General features: G+C 37.2%; 1 protein-coding gene across 1 annotated transcript in view; it reads right to left on the minus strand.

Moving 5' to 3' along the window:
• The window catches only part of SLC12A2 (solute carrier family 12 member 2), a gene marked incomplete at its 5' end in the record, with an annotated part of 60,821 nt that overhangs the window by 29,540 nt on the left and 6,212 nt on the right, over positions 1–25,069 (minus strand). Inside the window, 8 exons of the mRNA XM_080362449.1 lie at positions 2,290–2,374; positions 2,462–2,589; positions 3,022–3,130; positions 6,917–7,027; positions 8,021–8,160; positions 10,030–10,125; positions 10,736–10,811; positions 12,736–12,855. Coding sequence (XP_080218575.1) covers positions 2,290–2,374; positions 2,462–2,589; positions 3,022–3,130; positions 6,917–7,027; positions 8,021–8,160; positions 10,030–10,125; positions 10,736–10,811; positions 12,736–12,855 — 865 coding nt within the window. The remainder of the gene's footprint in view (positions 1–2,289; positions 2,375–2,461; positions 2,590–3,021; positions 3,131–6,916; positions 7,028–8,020; positions 8,161–10,029; positions 10,126–10,735; positions 10,812–12,735; positions 12,856–25,069) is intronic.

Consider the following 25,069-nt stretch of genomic DNA (forward strand, 5'->3'; position numbering starts at 1 on the left):
ATTTCATTTAACCTTCCTTCAGAAACATTGTATTTATTTGTGAGACTGAGGCAACACCTTCACTATGAACATCTAGATCTTCTTTTCCTGTAAAAACAGGATTTCACCTTTGCATAGGCATTTATGAGTAAGTCTTGCTATCTCCTAACTCCATGCAACCAGCAAGAATCCCAGAGATACTACCCTGAGTCCTTCAGACCGCAGATGAGAGCGCTTTACTTCTCCAGTGCTAACGAGAGGCTACATTGATTAACTTCCCTATGTAGAGAAAGCATGTCATAACCCTACACAGATGTTTGAAGTTTTCATTAGAGCTTCCCTTGCACTAGTCTGCATTAGTCCCTTGCTAAAATATGAAACTTCATACTTTTTCCTTACAGCTGTTACCTTTTTGAAACAGGGCTGCCTAGGTCTAGCACTAGAACTAGCAATTTTGCTCTTCTAAGCCTCTTCTATTCACTTTCTTTACCTTCTTTCTTACTACAGAGCATGCAAATACTGGGCTAAATTGAGAACATCATCTTCCCCTTCAGACATGAGGGGGAAAAAAAAAAAGGAAAATGTTCTTCACCCAGAGGGTGTTGGGGTGTTGGAGCACTGGAACAGGCTCCCAGGGAGGTGTCATGGCCCCAGCAGTGTTCAACAACAGACTGGACAAGCCCTCAGACACACTGTGGAGTTGTCATACGCAGGGACAGGAGTTGGACTGGATGATCCTTATGGGTCCATTCCAGCTCAGCACATTCTATGATTCTGTGACTCAGTGACATTTACTAGCCATTCCACAGTTTTAATGACTTGCTTGTCACCACTCTGGAAGCTTCCAGTGGGAAACTGCGTGTGGGGAAAGGAATAAAAATATTTGTATTTGTCTGATTCGTGATCCAATGCCTCAAAAAAAAAAAAAAAAAAAAAAAAAGCTAGATTTCACTCATATCATAATCTCTGACTTCTGCAATAGCACTGCCCTTTTCTAACTAGCAGAATTCTAAGTGTAATTTATAGGAGGCAACTAAGGTAAGACATTTCTGATGCATCAACCAATTTCATGTTCTGTTGGTTCTGCAAACTATTCCTTTTGTAATATGAAAAATGATGTTTTTAATGTTGAAAGATGATAAAAGTATTCCATTAACAAATGAGTATTAATGAGAATTTTGCTCTCATGTTTGTTCAAGTATTCATATTTGGTAACAAAGGTCTATGTGGTCCATCTAATTAGAAAATAAGTGAAGGTCATTATGCTGCATAAAGCACAACCACTACAGAGCAACTATTTGGCAGAGTTACAGTACAATGTTAGCCAACAGAGGCAGACTAGCAAGACTGGTATACTTGGAATGGAAGTACCATTAGTGGTAAGCTCAATGGCACCCTTATAAATAAGAGAATTTCATGCAAAAGGCATTACAGCTAAGATAAGGCAAGGTCTCTCACATAAGAAAACTGATTACTGCTGCCAGAAACTAATTTATGTGACTGAAATAAAAACATTTTCCATCACAAGCAAGATATATGTCAGATATGATTACAATCTTAAGTTTACTAGAATAGAATTGTTTTACGGGTGGGAAAAACCTGGTTGACCATTGCTGCTCTAGAGTGAAACAGCAGTAGAGCATCAAGCCCCAAGGCAATTTCTACAGATAATTTCAAATCACTGCAGGGTGGGAAAGCCCAGAAACAGAGGTTATACAAGACTAAGATAAGTCTATGATTGTTTCTCTTTCCACCTGAAAATAAATTACAGACAATGCTTCTGAACACAACAACACTTCTGAAGGTGAGCTACCCAGGTTAAGGTAATATGAACTCTCCTCTCTCTAGCAGGGAAAGACTGTTCATGCATCCTCACCAAAGAGCTGTTTGATCCCCTCACAATTCCCTTCAGATAAGTAGCTGACTATCATCCATCTTCAAACCAATATGGGTGTTTGTTCAGTGAGTATTTTCTGAAAACACACTTTACTAATCCAGGGATTATTTCACCACTAAATTGTAAACATTTTAAAATAAATAACTGCAATAAACGAGCATCCGTATTTAGTCTTTTGTCCTCCTTAGTCTCAAACAATCACTACTCTTAGAAAAATAGCACTCCTTTCAGGAAACTATAAAAATCAGATGAAAATTGAACCTCCAACAATAATTAGAAATGTCTGGCTATTACTTTCCCATGCATGAAAGTCAATTACATAATGACTTCACATAATTAATTGCATAAACCATACCAAAATACACCCTCAGAATGAATGTAAAAGGATAAAATTAAAAATATTATCTATTTACCTACAGATACTGCAATTCCTACGTAAACCAATGTAGTAATTAAGATGGCCAACAGTGTTCCTTTAGGTATGGCTGACTGAGGATCCTGAAAGAAAAATGTCAGCAGACAGTGATGACAGAGATAAATGTACACTCAGTGTTTGTGAACAATATTTGTACGTTCACTACTCACCGCAAGATCACCTGAGATATTTGCACCAGCAAGTATGCCAGTTGCAGCAGGGAAGAAAATAGCAAATACAGAAAAGAAAGTTTCTCCGTCTCGGAAATCTGGTCCAAAATTCTCTGTAAATATTTCAGCTGTAGAAAAAGATTTAAGTCTGTCAATATTCATACAGTATTAGCTCATTCCAGCCAGCATTAGCTCCATGAAAAAGCTGAAAGTCACAGCTGTATGACCTTAAAATTAAGGGTGGAACATATAAGTCCTAATTCATCACTTTGACTCAAATAAAATTCAGAGTAAACTTAGATGGCCTTTAAAAAATAGAAAAAGTACTTACAGTATCATGCAACTTTTAAAAAATGTAATATAATTGATATTAAGTATGCAAGACCAAGTTCTGGCCCCATAACTCTAAGAAACAAAACTGCAGAAGTCAAAAAGAATAAGGAAAATGAATCTTTATAGTTAAATAGGACTATAACCTATTTTAGAAGTTTAACTTAACTATGACAGCATGTGCCCTCTTTGCAAAGATATTGTTTACAATACTAGCTGTTCCAACATACCTTTATAGCCAAAGAAACCCTTAGGCTTCTTGTTGTCCAAAGGAATAAATGTTCCTATGACAAAGTCTCCAATAGCAAGTATGAGGATCACCAGTAAGACTATCTGTGCCTGAAACACACAATGATTGCAGTCAGACAGAAGAACTTGTTCCTTTCCACAGTTTCAAGCTCCAAGGTGGTGTTCTAAAATGCAAATATTTACTTGACTCTAAGTTCAGCTTAGTCTCCTCAGTTTGTTTTCCACAAATAATTAAGGCAAGCAACACATACCAGGATTTTTTAATAAACTAGGACTAATTTGTAAGTTTAATGCCTGTTCAAAAGAGAATTTGTTATTACTGTACCCCTCAAAGTTATACTTCTAAAGAAAAAATACTTCAAATTATTTTCACTATAAGCCTTTCAGAAGGAATGGATTTGAGCAGACTTGAGAAAATTCACAAGAAAAAGAGCTAAACATACACAAATCCTAGGAGTATTGCCTTATTAACCACATTCATAATAATTTGCCTTATACTTTAGCATGCAATATTTATTTTACTAAGAGTTTTATTAACTCACAAATCAAACAGCTTTTATTTGCTATTTTATGCAATGGACTAGATTAATTTGTTACATTCTCATGTTCTCAAACCTTTATTTATGAAATCAAACTGCAGACTACCACAATTACGTGTTACTTTCTAGTTTTGTTGAGACATTTTCATTAAAACAAATTCTTCGCCACTGTTCAATAAAACCATTATAAACCTTACACTTGGAATAAGAAGCACTTTTAACCAACCAATGCCTCTAAAGTGTGAGTACAGATAAATCCAGGCATTGAAGAGATGTTCAGATTTTACATTGAAGTAAGCAACCACACTGGCCTATTATCTTCTGCGTTATTTGATTCCTTTTAAAGGCATATGCCAGTGTCTTAGGAGAAGCTATCTGTAGTTTAACTTCTTTTTCCAGCCCTAGGATCAGAACTTAATACACAATAGCACAGTGGCATTGCTGATAATCACAAAAAGTTTTCAGTTCAGACAGTCTCACAAGAAAACAGGATGGCAAAGCAATAAATGAAGGGTAAGAGCCAAGAGCAGAGTCAGTAGACCACCTGAAGAAACCAGTTTGTGCACTCTAGCTAGATGTCTCCTTTGCCAAGCCTTGTAAATAGGTGAGAGGTGTAGGCAGTGCAGCTGGGTCCTCAAGAATCTTCAATAAGCCTAGAGAATTCAACATCAAGTTGCCACAGAGCAATTGCCACAACTGGATTTATCCCATAACAAACCTAGGCTTCTCCCTGAACCTAAGAGCACTTTCTGAATATCTTCCTTATATTCAAAAGTATCAAAGAAAGAATGGGCTTTTAAGACTTCAACATGAGGAGCTGAATGGTAAGAGATCACAAACTCTGAAAAGATATTTTTAAGCAGGCTTTCCTAGGATCCAGGTCCTTCTTAGCTTCTAGATCTACTTAAAAGGCATTATTATAGATTCCTCTCATCCCATTTTTCAAGACATTCTCCAAGTCATGAAGAAGGCATACAAGAACATCATAGATACTTTAATCAAGAGGTAAGTACTAGTGTTTTGCTAGGCTAAGTTGTATATTAACCCACATAAAGTGCTTGTTTGAGAGGTTCAGCTGCTTATCATCACTCCTACTTGCCTCGTTCCATGATTCAGAAACAAAGCCAACAAGCCTTGTTTTTTGCATTGAGCACAGGATTTTTGAAAGCTGACTGTTCCCTAATAAAGATGACACTACAGTGATACCATAGGTCAGGTTTGACATAGAAATATTAAACAACAGGGATATTTCTATGCAAGCTAATGTTATAGAATTGTTCATGGTACCAAGCAAAAACAAGTTATTTTTTGTGACTTCAAGTGACAGTAGCCAGAGGGTTAATAACAACTAATTCATTCAAAAGAAAAAGTAAACTGTTGAGATTAAGGAGAACAGTACTGTTTGATGTCAGGTGCATTAAGATATTACAAACTGAAGTTAAAGACAGTGAAGGACTACTGAGAAAGGTCAACAATTTTTACAGAAACATGCCTGTTCGATTTAAAAATACATGCCTAAGTCAATTTCTTCAGATGCTTTTTCTGATAGGTCCAAGTATTGCACTTCACTTTTTCTATGATACCTATCTCTCTAAGGCTGGAAGCAACAATGAGAAAAAAATCCTCTCTCATTTCAGTTATGAATACCGTCATAATTTTGATGTAGGAGCATAAGAAACTTATAACAATTATGGGAAGACACTCTTCAAGTTGCCTCTCACTGCAAAACACAGGAATTATTGTGAACCAAGTATCAGATGTGAAAGGAGACCAAGGAAGCCTCTTCTCTATTTTTGATCACACTGTGGATGCCCACTACATGCAGAAAACAGTGAGCAAGTGACACTACCTAGTAATGCAGAGCAGAAAACTAATAAGGCAATGTCTGAATTAAGGTATATTAGGATCCGTACATGTTTGTTTCCACAATCACAGTGTACGAGGTTCAACAAGGCCAAGTGCCAGGTCCTGCACTTGGGTCACAACAACTCCAGGCAGCACTACAGGCCCAGGGAAGAGTGGCTGGAAAGCTGCCTGGCAGAGAGGGATCTGGGAGTGTTGATGGACAGCCAGCTGAACATGATCCAGCAGTGTGCCCAGGTGGCCAAAAAGGCCAACAGCATCCTGGCTTGTACCAGGAATAGTGTGGCCAGCAGGACTAGAGAAGTGATCGTGCCACTGTACTCGGCACTGGTGAGGTCCCAGCTTGAATCCTGTGTTCAGTTTTGGGCCCCTCATTGGACATTGAAGTACTAGAGAGAGTGTAGAGGAGGGCGATGAAGCTGGTGGTGGGTCTGAAGCACCAGTCTGATGAGGAGTGGCTGAGGGAACCAGAGCTGTTTAGTCTTGAGAAAAGGAGGCTGAGGGGAGACCTTATCACTGTCTACAACTACCTGAAAGGAGGTTGTAGCACGGAGGGTGTTGGTCTCTTCTCCGAAGTAGCAAGTGATAGGACAAGAGGAAATGGCCACAAGTTGCACCAGGGAAGGTTTAGATTGGATATTAGGAAAAATTTCTTCACTGAAAAGGTTGTCAGGCATTAGAACAGGGTGCCCAGGGAAGTGGTGGAGTCACCATCCCTGGAGCTGTTTAAAAGGCATCTAGACAACATTCTTAGGGCCATGGTTTAGTGCTAGAGTTAGCTTACGGTTGGACTCTATGATCCTCAGTGCCCCTTCCAACTGAAATGATTCTATGATTCTGTTCTATTCTATGATCTAAGCCTGCACAGCCACAAGAAGATGAGGAAAGCAGGTGCCGCCTCCTGCACATTCATCACCACCAACGTTCACAACCCTCTGCCGTGCTGTGCCAAGTGTCTGCCTCACATGTCCGGCTGTTTCCAAGTGTAAACAAAACCAGAAGAGAGCAGAAGGGAAGGTAAGAATACTTGAGTAAGCAAAAAGTACAGAACTTCAGATTTGCTTTGGCTCTAGGCCTCCATTTTCCATGCACAGAGCTCATTCGAAGTTCCCAGTGAGGGAAAACTGTCATGCTAACCTTTTCTTGTTATGCTGTAATTGCCAGGAAGGGGCTAATATCATTAATGAACTTAACAGTGCCATTAAGAGTAAACTATGCTGCTTTTTAGGTTCTCATCGATGCTTAAGCTCCCAGCAGAGCACAGCGGCCTAAGGTCTGAAATGCTGTCCAGACCTGCAGATCCTAGAGCTAGACAGAGAGCTACTGCAAAAACTGCCCACTGACTGACTTCTAACATACCATGCATGCAATACAGAGTACAGTAAATATATTAAAAATAAATGAAACAGCTGAGGTAGAAAAAGGAATCAAAATTATGAAGTAGATAATAAAAACAAAGGTAATGGTTCCTTACTTTGGCTTCCCATTCCATTCCAGCAACAGAAATACCCAGTAATATAACCACTGTGATAGCCCCTATGATTCTGATATCATTCATTTCATCAATCATCAACGTTCCATTTTCCTAACAAAACAAACAAAAAAATACAATCATACACTTTATCAAGCACTTATCTTCCCTACAGCATTTTACTGACTGTAATTTATTAGTAGAGTTAACCTCTATACCACAGATTTACTAATTTTAAATTCCCTGTAAGGACACATGTACTTTGTTTTTTGCCCAGTTTCAAATCATGCATTCCATGTCTTTGAACTGGTCAGGGCAACCCCTGATATCACCACTACAGTCTGGGGGATGAAGGCATTGAGAGCAGCCTTGCTGAGAAGGACTTGGCAATACTGGTGGATGAAAAGCTGGATGTGACCTGACAATGTGCACTTGCAGCCTGGAAGACCAAATGTAGCAAAAGGAGTGTGGCCAGCAGGTTAAGGCATGTGATTCTGCCCCTCTGTTCCCCTCTGGTGAGACCCCACCTGGAGTCTTGTGTCCAGCTCTGGAGCCCTCAGTACAGGAAAGACATGGACCTGCTGGAGAGGGTCCAGGGGAGCCCACCAAGATAATCAAAGGGCTGGAACACCTCTGCTGTGAGAACAGTCTGAGGGAGTTGGGGTTGTTCACAGCCTGGACAAGAGAAGGCTCCAGGGACACCTTATTGCAGCCTTTCAGTATGTAAAGGGAGCTTCTAAGAAAGATAGGGACAGACTTTTTACACTACAGTGTGTAGTGATAGGATAAGGGGTAATGGTTTTAAACTGAAAGGGTGTAGATTCAGGCAAGATATAAGGAGGAAAATTTTTATTATGAGGGTGGTGAAATACTGCAACAGGTTGTCCAAAGAAGTGGCAGATGCCCCACCTCTGGAAACATTCAAAGTCACATTAGACAGGGCTTTGCAAAACCTGATCTAGTTGAAGATGTCCCTTCTCATTGCACAGAGGGTGGACTAGATGACATTTAAAGTTCTTTTCCAACCCAAAACATTCTGTGATTAGATGACAGCTCCAATATGCATAAAGGAAAATGTAATGAGTATGACCCCTATCATCCATGTACCTTGAGCAGCTCCACAACTGTCTCTGCAAAGCCAACAACATACATTGCTACTGCAACAGCATTGGCAAATGCAAAAATCAGACCTATAGCACCACCAAACTCCGGCCCTAGGCTTCTGGAAATTAAGTAATATGCTCCTCCTGCAACACAAAAAGACAAAAAATCACTACATGAAAGACCCTAAAAATAAACAGTCATCAGCAATTTAAAGTTTACATGAACAAGATGCAATTTATTTTTCCATCTTCTCTGTTGTATTAGAAAATAACCCAAAACTCAATATTTAAGGAACAAGCACACTGATATTTGAGTGACACATTTCAAGTTTTTATGAAAACATACTAGTTGAAAATAATTGCCTGACTCATGCAACACATTAGACTATTCAGCTATGCATCCAGCTCTATGGTTAAAAAACAAATTATAAGCCAGAAGCAATAGTAGTACTGGGGTTTTTATTTCAAATTCAAAGCATTTAAGCTTAGTTCTACTACGACACATTTTCATTAGCTATAACTCCAGAAACTGCCAAAGCAGACTGTAGTAAATTCAATCCAGGTTCCAAACCTCAGCAACCTGTTCCTTAAAGCTCTGTTGTTAAGGGAATTTTCTGCCCTCCAATGGGACTCAAACAATCACAGAGCCACTTCACAGTGTGCTTCAAGAAGACAGGCTCAATTTCAAAGTAATTTCAGTTTGAAATTGGGTCCTATTTTTTGAAACACCCTGTATTTTTCTTTGTATTTCTGAGATCGAGGAATACACTATCTCAGGTTCCACATGTGACAAATGAAACACTGAGTATCTACAGCAATAAAGAATAAAATATTTTAAAAGTGTAGCAAAGGCACATTCCCCAAATTTAAGGCTAAGCTCTTCAGAAGCAAAAATATCCTACAGCTCCAGCCTAAAGCAATTGAGTGTACACTACAAATTTGCAACAGGAAATCCTTAACTTCACTGCATTACAGTTCTTGTACTAAAGTTATGTAGGTACCCAGCTTTGCAAACAAGAATGTTAACATAAGAAAAATATTACTGTAAGGTTTTCAGAGGAACAACTGATTTTACGGTTCTTCCCATTTAGCACTTCAAATTTTCTAATGAAGTATTATTTTGCAACAGTGACCCTAAAAAAAATGGCTCTCATAACAACAGAAAAATCCAGTATGTATAATGCAGCCTGAAAAAAGAAAGGGCATTTATTTAGAAACTATGCTTGGCATAATGCTAAGCTTCCTAGATGACCCTTCCTGTTGGGTCTGTTTACTTTGTGATAACAAGGTTTTTCCTCTTCATTCTTAAGATAATTTTATAAGCTTTTATTTTAATTCCACCACATTTTCTAGTAGTAGCAGTCTTGTTGTGAAGCAGCTTGAGCACGTCAAAGGCTTCAACCACTCAAAAACTATTTTGTAAGAATTGCTGACAAAAGCATGCAAACCATGAAAGAGAATGAAAACCATCACTCTTAAGAAAGCTAGAGATAAGAGTTTGGAGAATTTCTTTAATGTGTAGAAAAATCATGATAGAACAACAGCAGATCTTTTCATATGCTCTCATGTATACATATAGCTTATTCTTTCATAGGATGTATTTAGTAAGTTTTATTTCAGGATATGAATACATACAAGCACAAATGCACACTCTTGACCAACAGTGTAAATGCAGAATAATATTAATACCCTATTCATTCCTGGATACATGTTTCTTGAAATATCTGTATTCCAAAAATTAAGAATAGATAATGTTTTTCCACAAAGGAAAAGCCATTAGTAAAATCAAGTTAGTAGGCTAATTACTGACTTTTACTTAATTACACAACTGCTTAATCAAATACAGTACATAAGGAAGACTCTGCTCCTCAGAAAACTAACTCTTCCATACATTTAATCCATGTTGCTTTTTCCCTGATGCTGAAAGTATGAAAAATAAATTAGAAGTTCCATCCTCAAGGTGTGCATTTCAGAGTGATGAAAGACTTAAAAGTTTTATGAAAGTAGATTTACCTCCTCTTACAAAGCCATTTGTGGCTATTGCTGAAGTAGACAGTCCCGTAATGCTTGTCACAACAGTGGCCATTCCAATCACCAACACAGACAGACCTTTTGGAAAAAGGAGAAAAAAGGTCTAAGTACAGCAGTATTAAAACTTAGAAATCTTCAACTTAACTTGGTTTAAAGAATTAGTCTTGCAAATATAACACAAATTTACTGTTTGTGGTCCTGCACATTCAAGCAAAAGGCTTCTTCACTCCCTTTTAGTACAGAGAAGTTTCCAGGATACAAACAGAACTGGATAAATGTTCTCTTTAATCAGCAAGGTAAAAGCTGTATCCTGGAGTTTCAAGGAAACACTCATGTTTTACAGATGAGATGTTTTCTGCAGTCCAACACCAGAAGAAGTCTTTGAAGAAAATTGTTCATATACTACATAGTCTATAAGTAGATTATAATAACCACAGATCAAATGTTTCTCTCTACAATTCACTAAAGACTTGCAAATGACAATTTTAACTTGCATACCTGATAGCTAAATGAGACAGTTTAAGCAACTTCATACTGCTTGAAGTTTTGATAAAGGTAAATCACCTTAACAACTGCCAATATTAAGGTCATTTTCTGCTCCTCTTTGAAGTGTAAGCTCAGCACCAACACCTCTTTTGGATCAGATTTTAAAGTTGCTGAAATAAAAATATAGCATTTTTACACATACCTATCCCAGCTTGTCCTACAATCCATGATAGTCTGATGAAGAGCATCACCCCCCAAATATTTAACATACATCGTACCTAAAACAGAAATTTTACATAGGTTAGGTCTTATATCAGCTGTCATTTCCACTAATTCTTCATTTTAGTTTTTAATGTTGAAATTATCTTGCAGTCTTCCCCCACCAACTTTCAAATTATTTCACAGTATCAGATTTTTTTTTAATTAGACAAGTTTAGGTTTGATTAAAAAAAAATAAAAGGAACCTGAAGATGATTAAAAAGTTACCACCTTGAACATAGATTAAGTTACAGTACTTCAATATCTGATGCTTGCAGTATGTCTTGACCAAACAATAAAAATAATTTAGATCCCAGCTTTCAGGATCCAAAATTCATGCTATAGAATACATGACTAAGTATAAGATTGTGAGGTCTAAAACCCCAGTTCAGATCTCCCACAAATCTCCCCCCAAAAATGCACTAAAGCAATACTCAATTAAATAATTTATTCTTTTTTTAAAAAATAACCCCCACAACTTCCCAGTACAAGAAATTTCGTATCTTACAACATACCTGAACACTAATAGGATGTGGGGTATTCATTTTTTTTTATCCTGTTTTTTAAACTCTTATCCTCACTAAAATAGAGTCTGCAATGTACAGAATTTAGACAGAAGACTAATAGCAAGTCCTAGGTCACTCTCTTACCTAAAACGTGTGATATCAGTCCTACAGGAAGCTTAGCTGGTTATTAGGATTAGAAGGGAGACAAGGACCTCTCCAAACCACAAAAGTAAAAAGTTTTCAGAGATTTAAAGTCTTTTGCAAAATGTAAATCACCCACGTGGCTTATGCCTACTAGTAAATATTAATTGCAACTTTGAAAAAACTGAAAAGGAGATCATCTTCCTTGAAACTTTTCAATAGACTTTGGAAGAAAATGGTCAGCTACATTTACTCTCTGACTCCTTAATGCTTGGAATTTCTCCAAACTCAAATTCTGTATTGGACAACTTCTGTAAGCAATAATTCTAAGTCGGCTTCATACCTGCTTTAAAATGAAAAAACTGTTCTCTGTTGGGCTAAATAACAGAAATCCACAATACCTGTTTGATAGGTACCACAGGTACTCTCAATCTCCTAGAATATGGCTACTTCAGGACTTGTCAGGTAGTTGCTAATATACAGTGGAAGCTCGCTGAACTGAAGTTAGGTATTCCTAATGTTCAAGTTCAGCATGTTTTAATCGACTGTTGCATTTGCAGTCACCAGTATAAACTCTTATAGCTTTTAAGTATGTATTAATCATGGTTTCTCTTTGTGAAAATATTAAAAATAAGTTAATACATTCTAGTAATGAAATCCCTCACGTGACCCTTAATTTTTCACTACTCAAAACAGGAACAGACTCAAGTTTTTTCCATCATGACCATACTGTATTTAGTGTTAAGAATTTCATAGCTTAGGAGAAGATTTTTTTTTTTTTGGTCAAAGGTTCGTCAAGACTTAAATACTTAATCCTGGTCAAGTTTTACCATATACTGGTAGATACTCTCATCACCACAGTATTTTTTGTTTCTCTAAAAATAAGTAAATAAAAATCAGATGTCTAACGCTTCAGCCCTAAACTTTACAGATCCAAAGTAAACACACATTGAGTGTATTCTCCCCATTCGTATTTGTATTTGTCACTGGAGATTCATACATAGTTTCTCTACTACATATGAATACTTATGTTATCTTTTTATTTCTTGGAAATTATGCAACTTCAAAACTGCAAAACCTGTGCTAAGAAGCCATGATCCCTTCAAAAGCTGAAGTCCTGAAGTATTTACTTAAAATTCAGTACCAGTAACAGCAACCCTTCCTAAAATTATGGCATTTTTCACATCTATCATACACAGAATCTTTTACTTATACAGTGTTATCACAGCCCCTCTCATAAAAGGTTATTAGAAGGATCATATCTGCAAGAAACTGAAGTACAATACACTAAACTTACCAATACACCTTTTATCCAGCCAAACTTAACCACCCCTTTGCTGTCAGGAGTATAAGTGGCTGCTGCTTCCCCAGCTGGTGTGCCTTCCTCACCATTTGCATATCCATCTTCAAAAGGCTCCTAGGAAAAAAAACAAAAAGAAAAGTTTATCTTTTATGTCATTAACAGGGAGAGCATTTGATACTCGCATTGCAAAAAACACCCTGACTACTTGCACAAACTGAAAAATTAAAGAATGACAGCAAAAGTTTTAGCTTGTCTTTTATGTTCCTTGCATGAGGCACGTCTCACAGATTTCAAGGAATAAAAAACAAACTTACACAGACAATTTAGGTATTCTGCTTCAATTAGAGCAAACAGTTAGCAGTCAAGAGAAATATTTTTAAGAATCAGCTCTGCAGGCCTAAGAAACAAATACCTGGTCTTTTAGAAAAAAAGTTACAAGATTTCAAATGCAGCAACTTCCACAGCACAAAAAGTTTTACTTCTTAATCTGAAAGTTCTACCACAAGGTACTGGTCTCTTCTATACCATTTCATGTACTTCAGACTTAGCTGTCATTTGACCAGTTTTTCAGGACATAAATAATTCACTTCCCTGCAAACTATTCCACTATTGATTGTAAAGTGATACTTCTAGAATGGAGGGTGGGAGAGAGGCATTTCAAGCAGGAGGCAAGAGAAGTCTTCTCAAACACTTTTCCCTGTTTAAAAGGGAAGGATGACAGATGCAGAAAACATCAGTCCCATGGACAAAGACCAACTTGTGGCTTTTCCTTACAATTCAACTCTCAGCCTTACAATGCGAAGACCTTAATTGTCTGATATATATTAAAAATGTATGTGTATAATACACATACTTGTTGCATGCTTGCTTTTCAAGAGGCAGTTTTGTTTTGCCAAGACAGCCAAACACTTAAATGTTTAAACTCAACTTAAATATCTCCTACAGTTGCTGTAAGAAATCTGCAGAAAACACTCCTAACAAAGTATGTTATCCAAGGCAACAAGTATAAAGCATGAATATACTAGAAAGAGCCTGAATACCATTCAGAGAACACTATTCAACAAACCAGCTCAAGCAGTATTTGTGAAGCAGCCTGCATCCCAGAGGGCTTAGAAAACAGTTAAGCAATTAGAGGTTCAATCCCAATGAGGCAAAGGCCAAAACACCCATTTTTTAAATAAGACACAAAACAGATTGGACCAAAATTATTCCTTCAAAAAGTATGTTTTGTGTTGTAGGGACACACTATGAAAGTTAAATGTGAGATACTTTATTAAATTCCTCCTCCTTCTGATACATTAAAACCAAATATACCACCAACACAGAGTCCAGAGAAAATATTTTTAGAACTGTCACTTATTAAGGGTATTATCCATATCCCCTTACAATCAGTAGTAAGCAAACAGAACAAACAGGGAAAAAAAAAAAAAAGTCAACCTTAACCAAAGGTCATTAGCACAGACTCATGTCAGTATTTATCTCACTGACTCTGCATTATGAAATGATCATAAAAATGGTGTATCTGCAACACATCTGGAGATCCTGTATGGCATAAGCTTTCCACCTCAAGGCAGCAGCACAATCAGTTTGCACATTTACCTTTAACAAACAGGTATCTTAAATAGTACATTCTATTGTCTCCAGAAGGGACTAAAAAGTACAGATATATATGTACATATTCTTATACGTATGTCTGCATAGATACGTAATGTATGTTACACATGATACAGACAGAGGACAACAATAAACCTAACTAGGAATTACATGGTTTGCTGAACTGCAGCTCTTCTGGATAGACAAGAACTTAATGGCTGTAACTTCTTGGGGAATTTGTACCACCTTTGACCAGATGAATCTGTTGAATTGCTGATTATTTGTAATCACACACTCAAACCAAATCAAACAGTAGTGATGTGTGATCCATTTAGAATGACAAGAAAAACAGCAAGAACAAAAAAAGAGAATTATGATGCTGCTACATTTAAGATTTTATGTGGAATTAACTGTAGCATCTCTATGTCAAAAAAAGAGAATAATTAACTAGCTTTCATTTCATACATACAGCTACATGCCACTCATTTGCTGAGCCTAGCTGACCTCCCTAAATCAGAACTGAGGTGATGGCAGGCCCTGTCACAGAATCATAGAATCACACATCCGGCTTCTTGCCCAACTTGGACACACCTGAAGATCACGACAGAAAAGAAAGAGCTTACATCCTGCTTGGTACCCTTGACTACTTCAAATGACTTTCCTAGATATGCAGGAAGAAACCTCAAAACACTTTCAGGTGACATATTAATGTCTCTCTCATTGGATACTGCTGTTTCCAGCAGCACTTACTAGAAGTTTATCCCCAGTTCTCCCCCTACCCACCTTCTGAAGCGTGGAGGAAAAAAGAAAGAGAGATACATTAAAACAAAGGACAGGTTAATAAACACGTTCACAACCATGATAACAAAGCCTCTGATCAAGCATGCAACAGTGTAACTGTATATCATTATTCCTTCATATAAAATCCATTCCTGTTTCTCATTAAAACAACCCCACATCACATTATATATATCTGCAACAACCTCAATTTAAAGCATTGCATAAAGGGAGTCCCATTTCTATTATCTAAGCAGGTTTATGTTTTGGCCTAGAAAGCTGCCAACATTTGATAACATCTGGTATTGCAAAAAGGCATGTCATGCCTCTAATAAGAAACAACAAAATTGTTATTTGAAAATACTGGTCAGGGAGGATCGAGGAAGGGCTACAAGAAGCCTACATCTGCATGTCCTAAAATATTGAAATATTGTATGTGACTGAAGTAGTTAATGCTGTAATACCAAGTCACAACACTTTTTCTAAATAAGCTACAAGTTTGTTTACTGCACATTTAGGTTTTAAGAGAAGGTGGAGATTATATATTTTATATCTATATCTATATCTATATATATATATAGATATAGATATATAGATATATACACACATACTTCCGCATATGACCATGACTGGCCAGGTACTGGTAAAATCTGCACACACGAACAAGTTGGCCTCCAGAGCTCACCACCAACCTCAACCATCATGTCATAGCTACACATTTATTTTACTACAGTGCTCAAACAACCCCATAATTCAGCCTGTTTTATTCTGGGAAAGAGATAATGGCTCACAATTGGTATTTTGAGTTATCAGTTACCAAATCAGCTCCAAGATATGCACACTATGAACACAAGAAAGTTTTGTTCTGTATGTCTTGTCTCTCCACACTATGCAATATTTCTTAGGAAAATATTTTGAAGCACATGCAAAATGTAATAACTGAAAGGTTACAGCTGGTTATCAGTGCTAGTGGGTGCCCAATAAAACACCAGTGAGAACAGATATTACAGAGTGTGGGCACAAAAGAATTCCACTACACAAGGCTCCAAGTTCAGTCCTTTAATGCAAGATTAATAAAGCACCACTGTGGCCTCAGCTGTAAATAAAGCAGGCATAGTATTTTTCATGCTTGTGCTCATGAGGAAACAATGCTTCTACTCAAGTAACATACTAAATGGAAAAAAAATGCTCTAGTACTATTTTAGAACAGCAATACATGTAAGGTAAGATCTTCATAAACAGTAAAAATCACTAACACACTGTGGATTTGGAGGGGGTGTAACAAAAGGGGAAATAAAAGATAAGGTTTTAGCATTTCAGATCAGAAATACTATTATTAACACAACTTTTTAATGCAAATAACATCTTTTATCTAATTGGTACAAAGAACAGAGTTATAGTGCTCACTTGCACTTTTACATGTTGACAAATCTACCATATACTGATAGGAGTTTAGCCAACAAACAGTTAAATTGTATTCCTACACAGAAATTTACATTGTTGTATCACAGTGTACTGAAAAGTACAGATAATATACTATTTCATCTCCAGTACTGGATCATAACAATAAGTTATTTGTGCCAATTGTGAATAGCCTCCACATTTATTAGAAGCGGATTAGTAATGAGAAAAATTTGTTAGCCAGAAGACATCCGAGATATTTTGCACATAGTTTGAAATACATTGGTGCATGGAAAAGGTTCTCATCAGTAAAAATTGCTGCTTAGTTTTACTGAGAGTTCTTCATAGTGGTTAATGTCGTGCAACACATTTATTTGTGATGAACTTACCTAGATCCCATGTTAAAGGCACCATACTTAGACTATGTTGAACTATATGAGGTGGTACCAGAATAAACGCACATTAACTCGTTTTTTTGTTTTTTTGGTTTTTTTTCAAGTATCACAACATGGAAGACCCAAGTAAAGGACAGGACAACAAGCAAGCTTGTATCTAAGAGTACCCTACTCTTCTTGAGGCAGACCACTTTCTTTGCAATCTGCCTGATTTGGCATGTCCCAGGCAGTAACTAACTTCTTTAGCTAATCCTTCCTATTACCATTTATCATGTGCAAAGAGAGGAGGCCAAAGAAGCACCTGAGACTAGAACATTTAACTGCTCTTTTTCCATCTTTAAAGTTCGACCAGTTACAGATTTAGCACATGCCATATACTATGGGCCTCTCCTCCTGTGAATTCCTCAGAAAAGCTTCACAAGAGTAGCTTTTTCTTGTCTTAGTAGGATACAGTACTGAAGCTGGTTTAAATAATCAATACTATCAAAATGTTAAAGAAAAGTGACTCATCTTTTCAAGCTCCAGTATCTGCAAGGAAATATAAAAATGGCACCCCACTACATTTAATCAAGAGAACAGCTGCTTACATTTCAAACTACTTCGAACTTACATATTCTGATACTGAGCACATGGTGCTCCCATCATTTAACATGCTTCCTATGCGACCAGCAGGCCAAGGGAGGTTATCCTTCTTCTCTACTCTGCCCTGGTGAGGCTTCATCTGGAGTACTGCGTCCAGTTCTGGGCTCCCCAGTTTAAGAAGGACAAGGAATTACTAGAGGGAGTTCAGTGGTGGGCTACAAAGATTATCAGGGGTCTGAAGCATCTTTCTTATGAGGAGTCACAGAGAGCTGTGTCTGTTCAGCCTGAAGAAGAATAGGCTGAGAGGGGATCTCAATGTTTATAAATATCTCAAGGGTCAACGTCAAAAGTATGGGACTAGACTCTTTCCAGTGGTGACTAACAATAGGATGATCCAGGGACAAAAGAAAGTCCTGTGATTAACACTTTATTCTCAGTCAGACATTCAAGTTGCTTGATAAAGTATTTCAGTACCTAAATATGCAAGAAGAAAAATAACTTCTCACCAGTCTTTGACTTCAGCTGGTGTTTGTAATCATTTTTTTTCAAAATGGCTGAGGTACTGTTGTTAACTTTGCTCTGCAGACTAACAACAAATCACAGTGAGTTTTTAATACTAAGTTTAAAAACCATCTCTGCCAGGTCTGACAGTTTGAGTGCTTTCTGTAAGAGAAATAAACAGATATAAAAGGGAGCAAGTATTGTAAGTAATTACTTTTAAAACATCTTACTCCATGTAACACTTTCTTAAGGAACAGCTAGTACTAGCAGGTACAGTATATTTTGTAAACTAGCAACACTAGCAATACTATTGTTGACAAACAGCTATTTTCTTTTCTATACTGGTCTGTTTCCAAACTGCTAACCCTAAAGCTTTGTTAGATATCCTCATTGCTTTCATTTACCTAAGCCTCCCTCCCATCAAAACCCCAGAACTATAGAGTAAATACCAATATCCAAACCTGCCTGGAACAGTTACTTCTTAAGAAAGGTAACTTGCTATTCAGACCTATCAAACCATGCAGAAGAATCTTGTTAGACCTAGGAAATGGAAATTAACACAACTGAAACTTAATGCCTATGCAAGCAAATTAATAAGGGAAAAAAACATACGCTGTCTGCATCTCTCCCCGCTTTTGGAAAAACTCTATTTCTAGCCTACTCTAAATACTTTCAGAAAATCGTCACCTTGTTACACAGTAACAGTTGAATAGGAAAGACTATAAACTCAGTAAAATAATTCCATAAAGAGTAAATTAAAAAACAAAACAGAAATTGTAGCACAACTGAACATTAAATATTGCATGCAGTTAAATTTCTTCCTCACAACTCTTCTGTTGGGACAAGGACAATGACAGGGTCATCATGAGTTAGTGTGGAAAGCAAGAACTAGTGTGCCCAGCTCTTGATTAATGCTTCCTAATAGCCCTCAACCTGATAAAAGAGCAGTGAAAGTAAAAATTTCTAAAAGAAGGTTATTACCTTCAACATGTTAACTGCATCACTAATCTACATCTTAGTAAGAGACATAATAGTCTGAATCCTTTGCATTTAAAACAGGGTGACAATCCAAGAGAACACAGTTACCCTTTTACTTAAATGTTGCCACAGACACCTAGAAGAGTTTACAAATTTCTGATAATTGATCTGTTACAAATAAACTCGTCAAATTAGCAAAAGAGATTCAGGTGTTCAGGTTTTTCAGGACTTAGATGGGAAGTCTGGGTGATTTGTATTGCTACCAGTGGGAAAAAAGAGTCAGAAAGCACATGCAAAACAAAACATGGCAAAAGATATGTTCAAGACATCTCAGACAGCCTAAAAGCCTTCTTATAATTTTATTTAAAAAACAAACTAAAAAAAAAAAAAAAAAAAAAAAAATCACACATTTTGGAGGAATATTGCCATTAATTGTGCAATGGCTAGCCGTTGATGGCAGTTTGGAAAATTCGGTAGTAATATTAAGTACTGTACTGCCATTTGCTAATAGAATTTATCATTTCCAATCCTTGTTTGAAACACATGTAAAATACTAATACTATACTGTGGTTCAAGTATCTTTACAGTCATTACCTAAAAAAGCCTACTAATTCATTACATGTCACACAGCAGTCACCTACAGCAACAGAGATAAAGTACTCTTAAAACTCAGGATTTCTTGGAATCAAACATTAACAGCTTCAATCATTGGCCGAATTAAAAGAAATAATTTTCAAATTTGCATCCAAGAGACCAAAACTTAAATGCTTTGGCTACCTTCTCTATAACAACAAATTTAAAACATAGCAGCGAATGCTTCTGGTATTTACTTTCAGAGATTTTAAAGGAGATTGCATCAAACTCAGAATGTTAATGTTATCTTAAACTCAAATTAAAGTCTGTTGTACTTTGATTACAGCAGAGCAATTTTAAACACCAGAAATTTATAGTTACAATTAACATGTCAACTGAGGAATTAGCTAGCTACATGTCTCTGCCATCAGCTTATATTTCAGTGTCTTGCAATTCAATACTGCTTTTAACAAAGAAACATTAAGCAATTTTCTCTGTAAGTGTATGTATGTATATATACTTATTCTGATTTTAGAAATCATTTACACATTAATTATTTTAAAGGGATAGAGAATCATCCATTCTTCCTCTCAACTCTTACAAGCAGTATGATGTATTAATCATGCTAGCAATACTACTCATCAAGAAATTTACTCAGACAATTTATTCCAGCTTAAGAGTAAACTATTGTTCTTGCAAGGTAGTATGCCTACAAAGGATAGACAGAAGCCTTGTTTATAAAGCTCACCACATTTTACATGGCATACAATTTTCTTGACTGAGCTCTAAGCCTACTAACCACATGAAGGATATGGACTTTTCTCTTTAAGGAGATGATTACGATCCTCCCCTCCTAATTTGGGATGGATACAAATTACAATGTGGTAGACTTTTGCTTGAAGGAAAAGGTCTGGAATCAATTCAGAATGAAGTACAGTAAAACTGCCCACACTTAAAAGTACTTTAATTGGTGAAAATTGATGGATGAAGTTACTGTCATAGCAGTACTCCACAGCCACTAACTTGTCACGTCACTTAAGTAATCCAGGCATTAGACTACTGCAAAACATTCCAAGGGTGATCGCATCCTTCCTCTATCTGCTTTCTCTACTCCATCATCAGGTGTTTTGAATTTTCAGCCCTTTATAAGCAAAGAAAATGCTTCAATGCTTTCGTAAGCACCACATGAAGTCTCTCAAGGTAAATTACTGATCAGTGCCTCTGGAAACAGTAACTGTCAGCACCACTTGATCTAGTTGTCATAACATCAGCATAGGAAATTCAAATTAAAACATTTGCATTCCTAACAGAGAAGAATTAGCCATATTTATAGAAGAAAAGGTCCAGAGGAAAGCACTGAAATCTAGGTAGCCATGCAAAGGCAGAGATTTTAAAGCCTGCAGCCAGCATGGTCTGATCAGATGGAATCCTTTCAAGTAGTTTTTACACATGACATAGCAGCAAAGTTTTGTTGCCATCTGCAGGTATGCAGGAGTGCTATCCTATCTGTAGTAGGATATAAGTAGTATTTTTTTTCTCCATCCTAAAAACATTACTTAAAGAACAAGAGCATTTTGCAAAAGTATCAAGATAAAGAAAACTCACTATGTCTTCACGTTCTGATTCATACATCCCCCTGTAAGAACAGGATGACATGAATACTCTGTGCAAGTTGTTGATCATGAGAATTAGAAACAACTGAGAAAAGACCACTGTTAAGCAGCTGTGCAGTGTGGCTACCTCATGGTAGACCCACAATGCTTATGTTCCACACTCCCAGAAATACTGTAGGTAAAGTCAGACCTTCCTGTCGAGGAACAGTCAAAATCGTCTGTCACCATAAAAACAAAACAAAAACAAAATACCACAAAAAAAAACAACCCACCCCACACCTTCACTTGCCAGTCTCTACACTTGTTCTAGTTAACAGGAAGTTGCACCATTAACATCTAGTCCTAGAAAAGGAGGCATGACATCCCACACAAGTATATGGACAACCAATCCATCCAGCTTAGGAGGAAGAAATACATGTACTCTATCTCACACCCCAAAGGATACACCTCAGTTCTGGTTTTGATGGATCACTCATTTCCTGGCCTCTCCATAACCAAGCTACTAGTTTCCCTATTGCACCAGTATATTTGATCCTTTCCAGAAGAACCACCATACTCTGAATGATTATCAAAGTAATTATTCATTACTGTGCATTGATCATCATTCATTTTGATATACATTGGCATGAAATGAGAAATCACACTTCTCAGAAAAATGGATCCAGGCTCTAAACACAGGTAGTGTTCACCTGATTATCCGAAAAACAGAACTCTGATACATCTATAATGGTTAAAGACCTTTTAAGTGTTTCATATAATTTTCTTGTTTTCCAAAATTAAGCAGATGCAGCATTAGATTGTATAAGAGGATAATTAAATCCTGTTAACAAGCCTTTCACAAAGCAGTTTTGTATATTCAAATACAATCTGAGAAATACAATGTTCTATAAGTGCAAAAAATAATCCCTTTCAGTCTTGCTCAAGAACTTGTTTTCAACACAACAGATCCTCCAGTTTGCTTCCAAATTAACCTTTTTTGGTCATGGAGTATGAAGAATTCTTGCTTTTAAAACCTTTCAGTTTTCATCAATTTCTGCAAAACAGTATGATGCACTTTTGACTCAAGAGGTGAGGGATAGGGAGCAAGTGTACCACACTATGCACCAGTAACCTTAATAAATCTTCCCTGCCTAATTAGAAATCTAGTTCTAAGTGCAGTAAGTTCATTAAAAATTACATTTACCCTACTGTCTTTTAACATCGTGCCATGAAGTACCAGATGATACACTCATACATTAGTTTGGGTTGGAAGGGACCTCCAAAGGCTATCTAGTCTAAGCCCCCTGCAATGAGCAGGAACATCTTCAGCTAGATCAGGTTGCTCAGAACCCTGCCCAGCCTGGCCTGGAATGTCTCCTGGGATGGGGCATCTACCACCTCTCTGGGCAACCTGTGCCAGTGTTTCACCACCCTCGTCATAAAACACTTCTTCCTTGTGCCTAACCTGAATCTCCCCTCCTTTAGTTTAAAACCATTACACATAGTCTTACCACAACAGCCCCTGCTTAAAAGTCTGGCCCCACCTTTTAAGTACTGAAAGGCTGCAATAAGGTCTCTCCAGAGCCTTCTCTTCTCCAGGCTGAACAACCCCAACTTTCTCAGCCTATCCTCACAGGAGAGCTGTTCCAGCTCCCTGATCATCTTGGTGGCCTCCTCTGGCCCCTCTCCAACAAGTCCATGTCTTTCCTGTACTGAGGGCTCCAGAGCTGGACACATGACTCCAGGTGGGGTCTCACCAGAGCAGAGTAGAGGGGCAGAATCACCTGCCTCAACTTGTTGGCCACACTCCTTTTGATGCAGCTACTGGCACAGTCTGAGCCAGAACTGAGCAGAGTTGGTACACAAATACAGCCCAGCACTTATACTGTACTGGCACAGCACTACATTTAAGTCAAAGTTGCCATACTGTCTACAGCTCAAGAGTAATATACTCTGAAAAGCCTCATGAGTTTCTCTACCATGTAAATCCTCAGAGTAAGCTGAAACATTAACCTAGCATCACAGTTTCTTTATAGCTCAAACAGATGTTGCTATTTTCTTTGAATTAAAAAAAAAAAAAAGTAACCTGAAACAGAAGCAGTTAATTTGAAGAAGTTCACTAGCAAAACAAACATAAAAGGGAGATGCTTGCCTGTCACAACTGGATTTTAGGAATTTTAACTTTTTTTTTTTTTAAATCACTGTATCCTTAAGTCAGTTAAGTTTATTGGGCATAGATAATGCATCTTAGTTTTTATGCATAAAAAGAAATTTCACTAAGTTTATCAGGCCTAATCGGCATGCTGATGTATAGAAGTAAATCAAAGACGTTCCATGTGCTCAAGCTGCAAGAACTGGATACCTTATGGATAGCTACTGAAGGGCAAACAATTCTAAGTCAACTATTTAAAAGAAATTCTTAGTAGTGAAAAAATGACCACACTGTGATTGTTATTACCTGTACCAAAAAGAGGAGGGAATAGGGTTTGTGATTGCTCATGTATGAGTATTATATGGGGCCTTTGGAAAAATTCTGAAGGATGTAACATAGGATATAGTACACTGGTTTGAATTATTCTGAGATATTGATCTTGTCAACCTCCTCTCCAAGAATGTTCTTCAAGACTGAAGATTATCTGAGGTCTAACCAAATCCAGTACCAAAAGGGAAAAAGTTAATCTGAAGATGAAAATGAATTCTGCAGCACCTTCCTCTTTAACCAGCTCTGCAATAGCTTATGCTTAAAGGAAAGCTGCTGAGCTAGAGAGAAGTTATTGCTACTCTTTCAGGTTCTGGCCTTGAATTAGCCATTGATATTGACAATGTCAACTAAAATTTGTTTATTAAAAAAAATAAACCCCTCTGAAAAGGCACTCACTCCCTCCTTCTTTCATTGTGTTGTGGGGTTTTTTTTGTTTTGTTTGTTTTTTTTTTCCTTCCTGCAAAGAGGTTGGAAATAACTGAGTGCTGTTCATAGTGTATCATTTGATAGTACAAGTGTGGCCTGCTGGAAGAGGTAAACTTCTGTGCTCTCTCTTGTGGTAATATTTGTATTTTTGACTTGAAGCTGGGAACTTGTATGTTTTACAGAAAGCGAACACACCCTCAACTACCAAATCTTGCACTGGATGTGCTGAATCAGCTCCCTGATCCATTACACCAGTGGTCTCCACAGTCTTTTGACTGCACACTTGTATCAGTAAAAAAAAAAAAATTTGAGCATGCATCCCTAGTATATATATATGTACTTATAAATTATATACGTGTACTACCATACTAATATTGTGTATAGTACAAAATAAAAATTAAAGGATGAGATAAAGATTCAGCTTCTGGATATCTTTTGTGTACTTTATTAACATTACAAAAAACCCTATTTTCATCCCATGCTCACAATGAACTGTCTTGTACACCTGTTGGAGACCACTGCAATGCACTGTGAACCCCTTGAGTGCTCATGTCAGAAGAAAAGGCATTATAATTTCCCAGAGGATTACAGTTAGAACCATATTAGCAATTTGCTGAAGACAATTAAAGGTTTTCACTATTCCACAGGTGGTTTGTACTAAAGACTTATAGCAAAGACCACGTAAGAGAGATTCAAGCATCAAGCAACGTAAAATTATAAAGTACATGTGGTCCTCACAAAATACAAACTCTGAAGGACTAATATTTACTGCTGCAAACATAGCAGTACATTAATTTATTTTCCCTTGATGAAGATAACAATAATTAAGTGGGGTATCAGGATGGTGTGGCTGACACACTGGAGGGAAGGGATGCCATCCAGAGGGATCTTGACAGGCTCAAGAGATGTACCCCTGTGAACCTGATTAAGTTCAACAAGGCCAAGAGCAAGGTCCTACACATGGCTCAGCGCAATCTCAAGCACAAATACAGGCTGGGAGGAGAATGGATTGAGAGCAGCCCTGAGGA

Source organism: Nesoenas mayeri (assembly GCF_963082525.1).
Source record: "Nesoenas mayeri genome assembly, chromosome: Z".
Taxonomy (NCBI): domain Eukaryota; kingdom Metazoa; phylum Chordata; class Aves; order Columbiformes; family Columbidae; genus Nesoenas; species Nesoenas mayeri.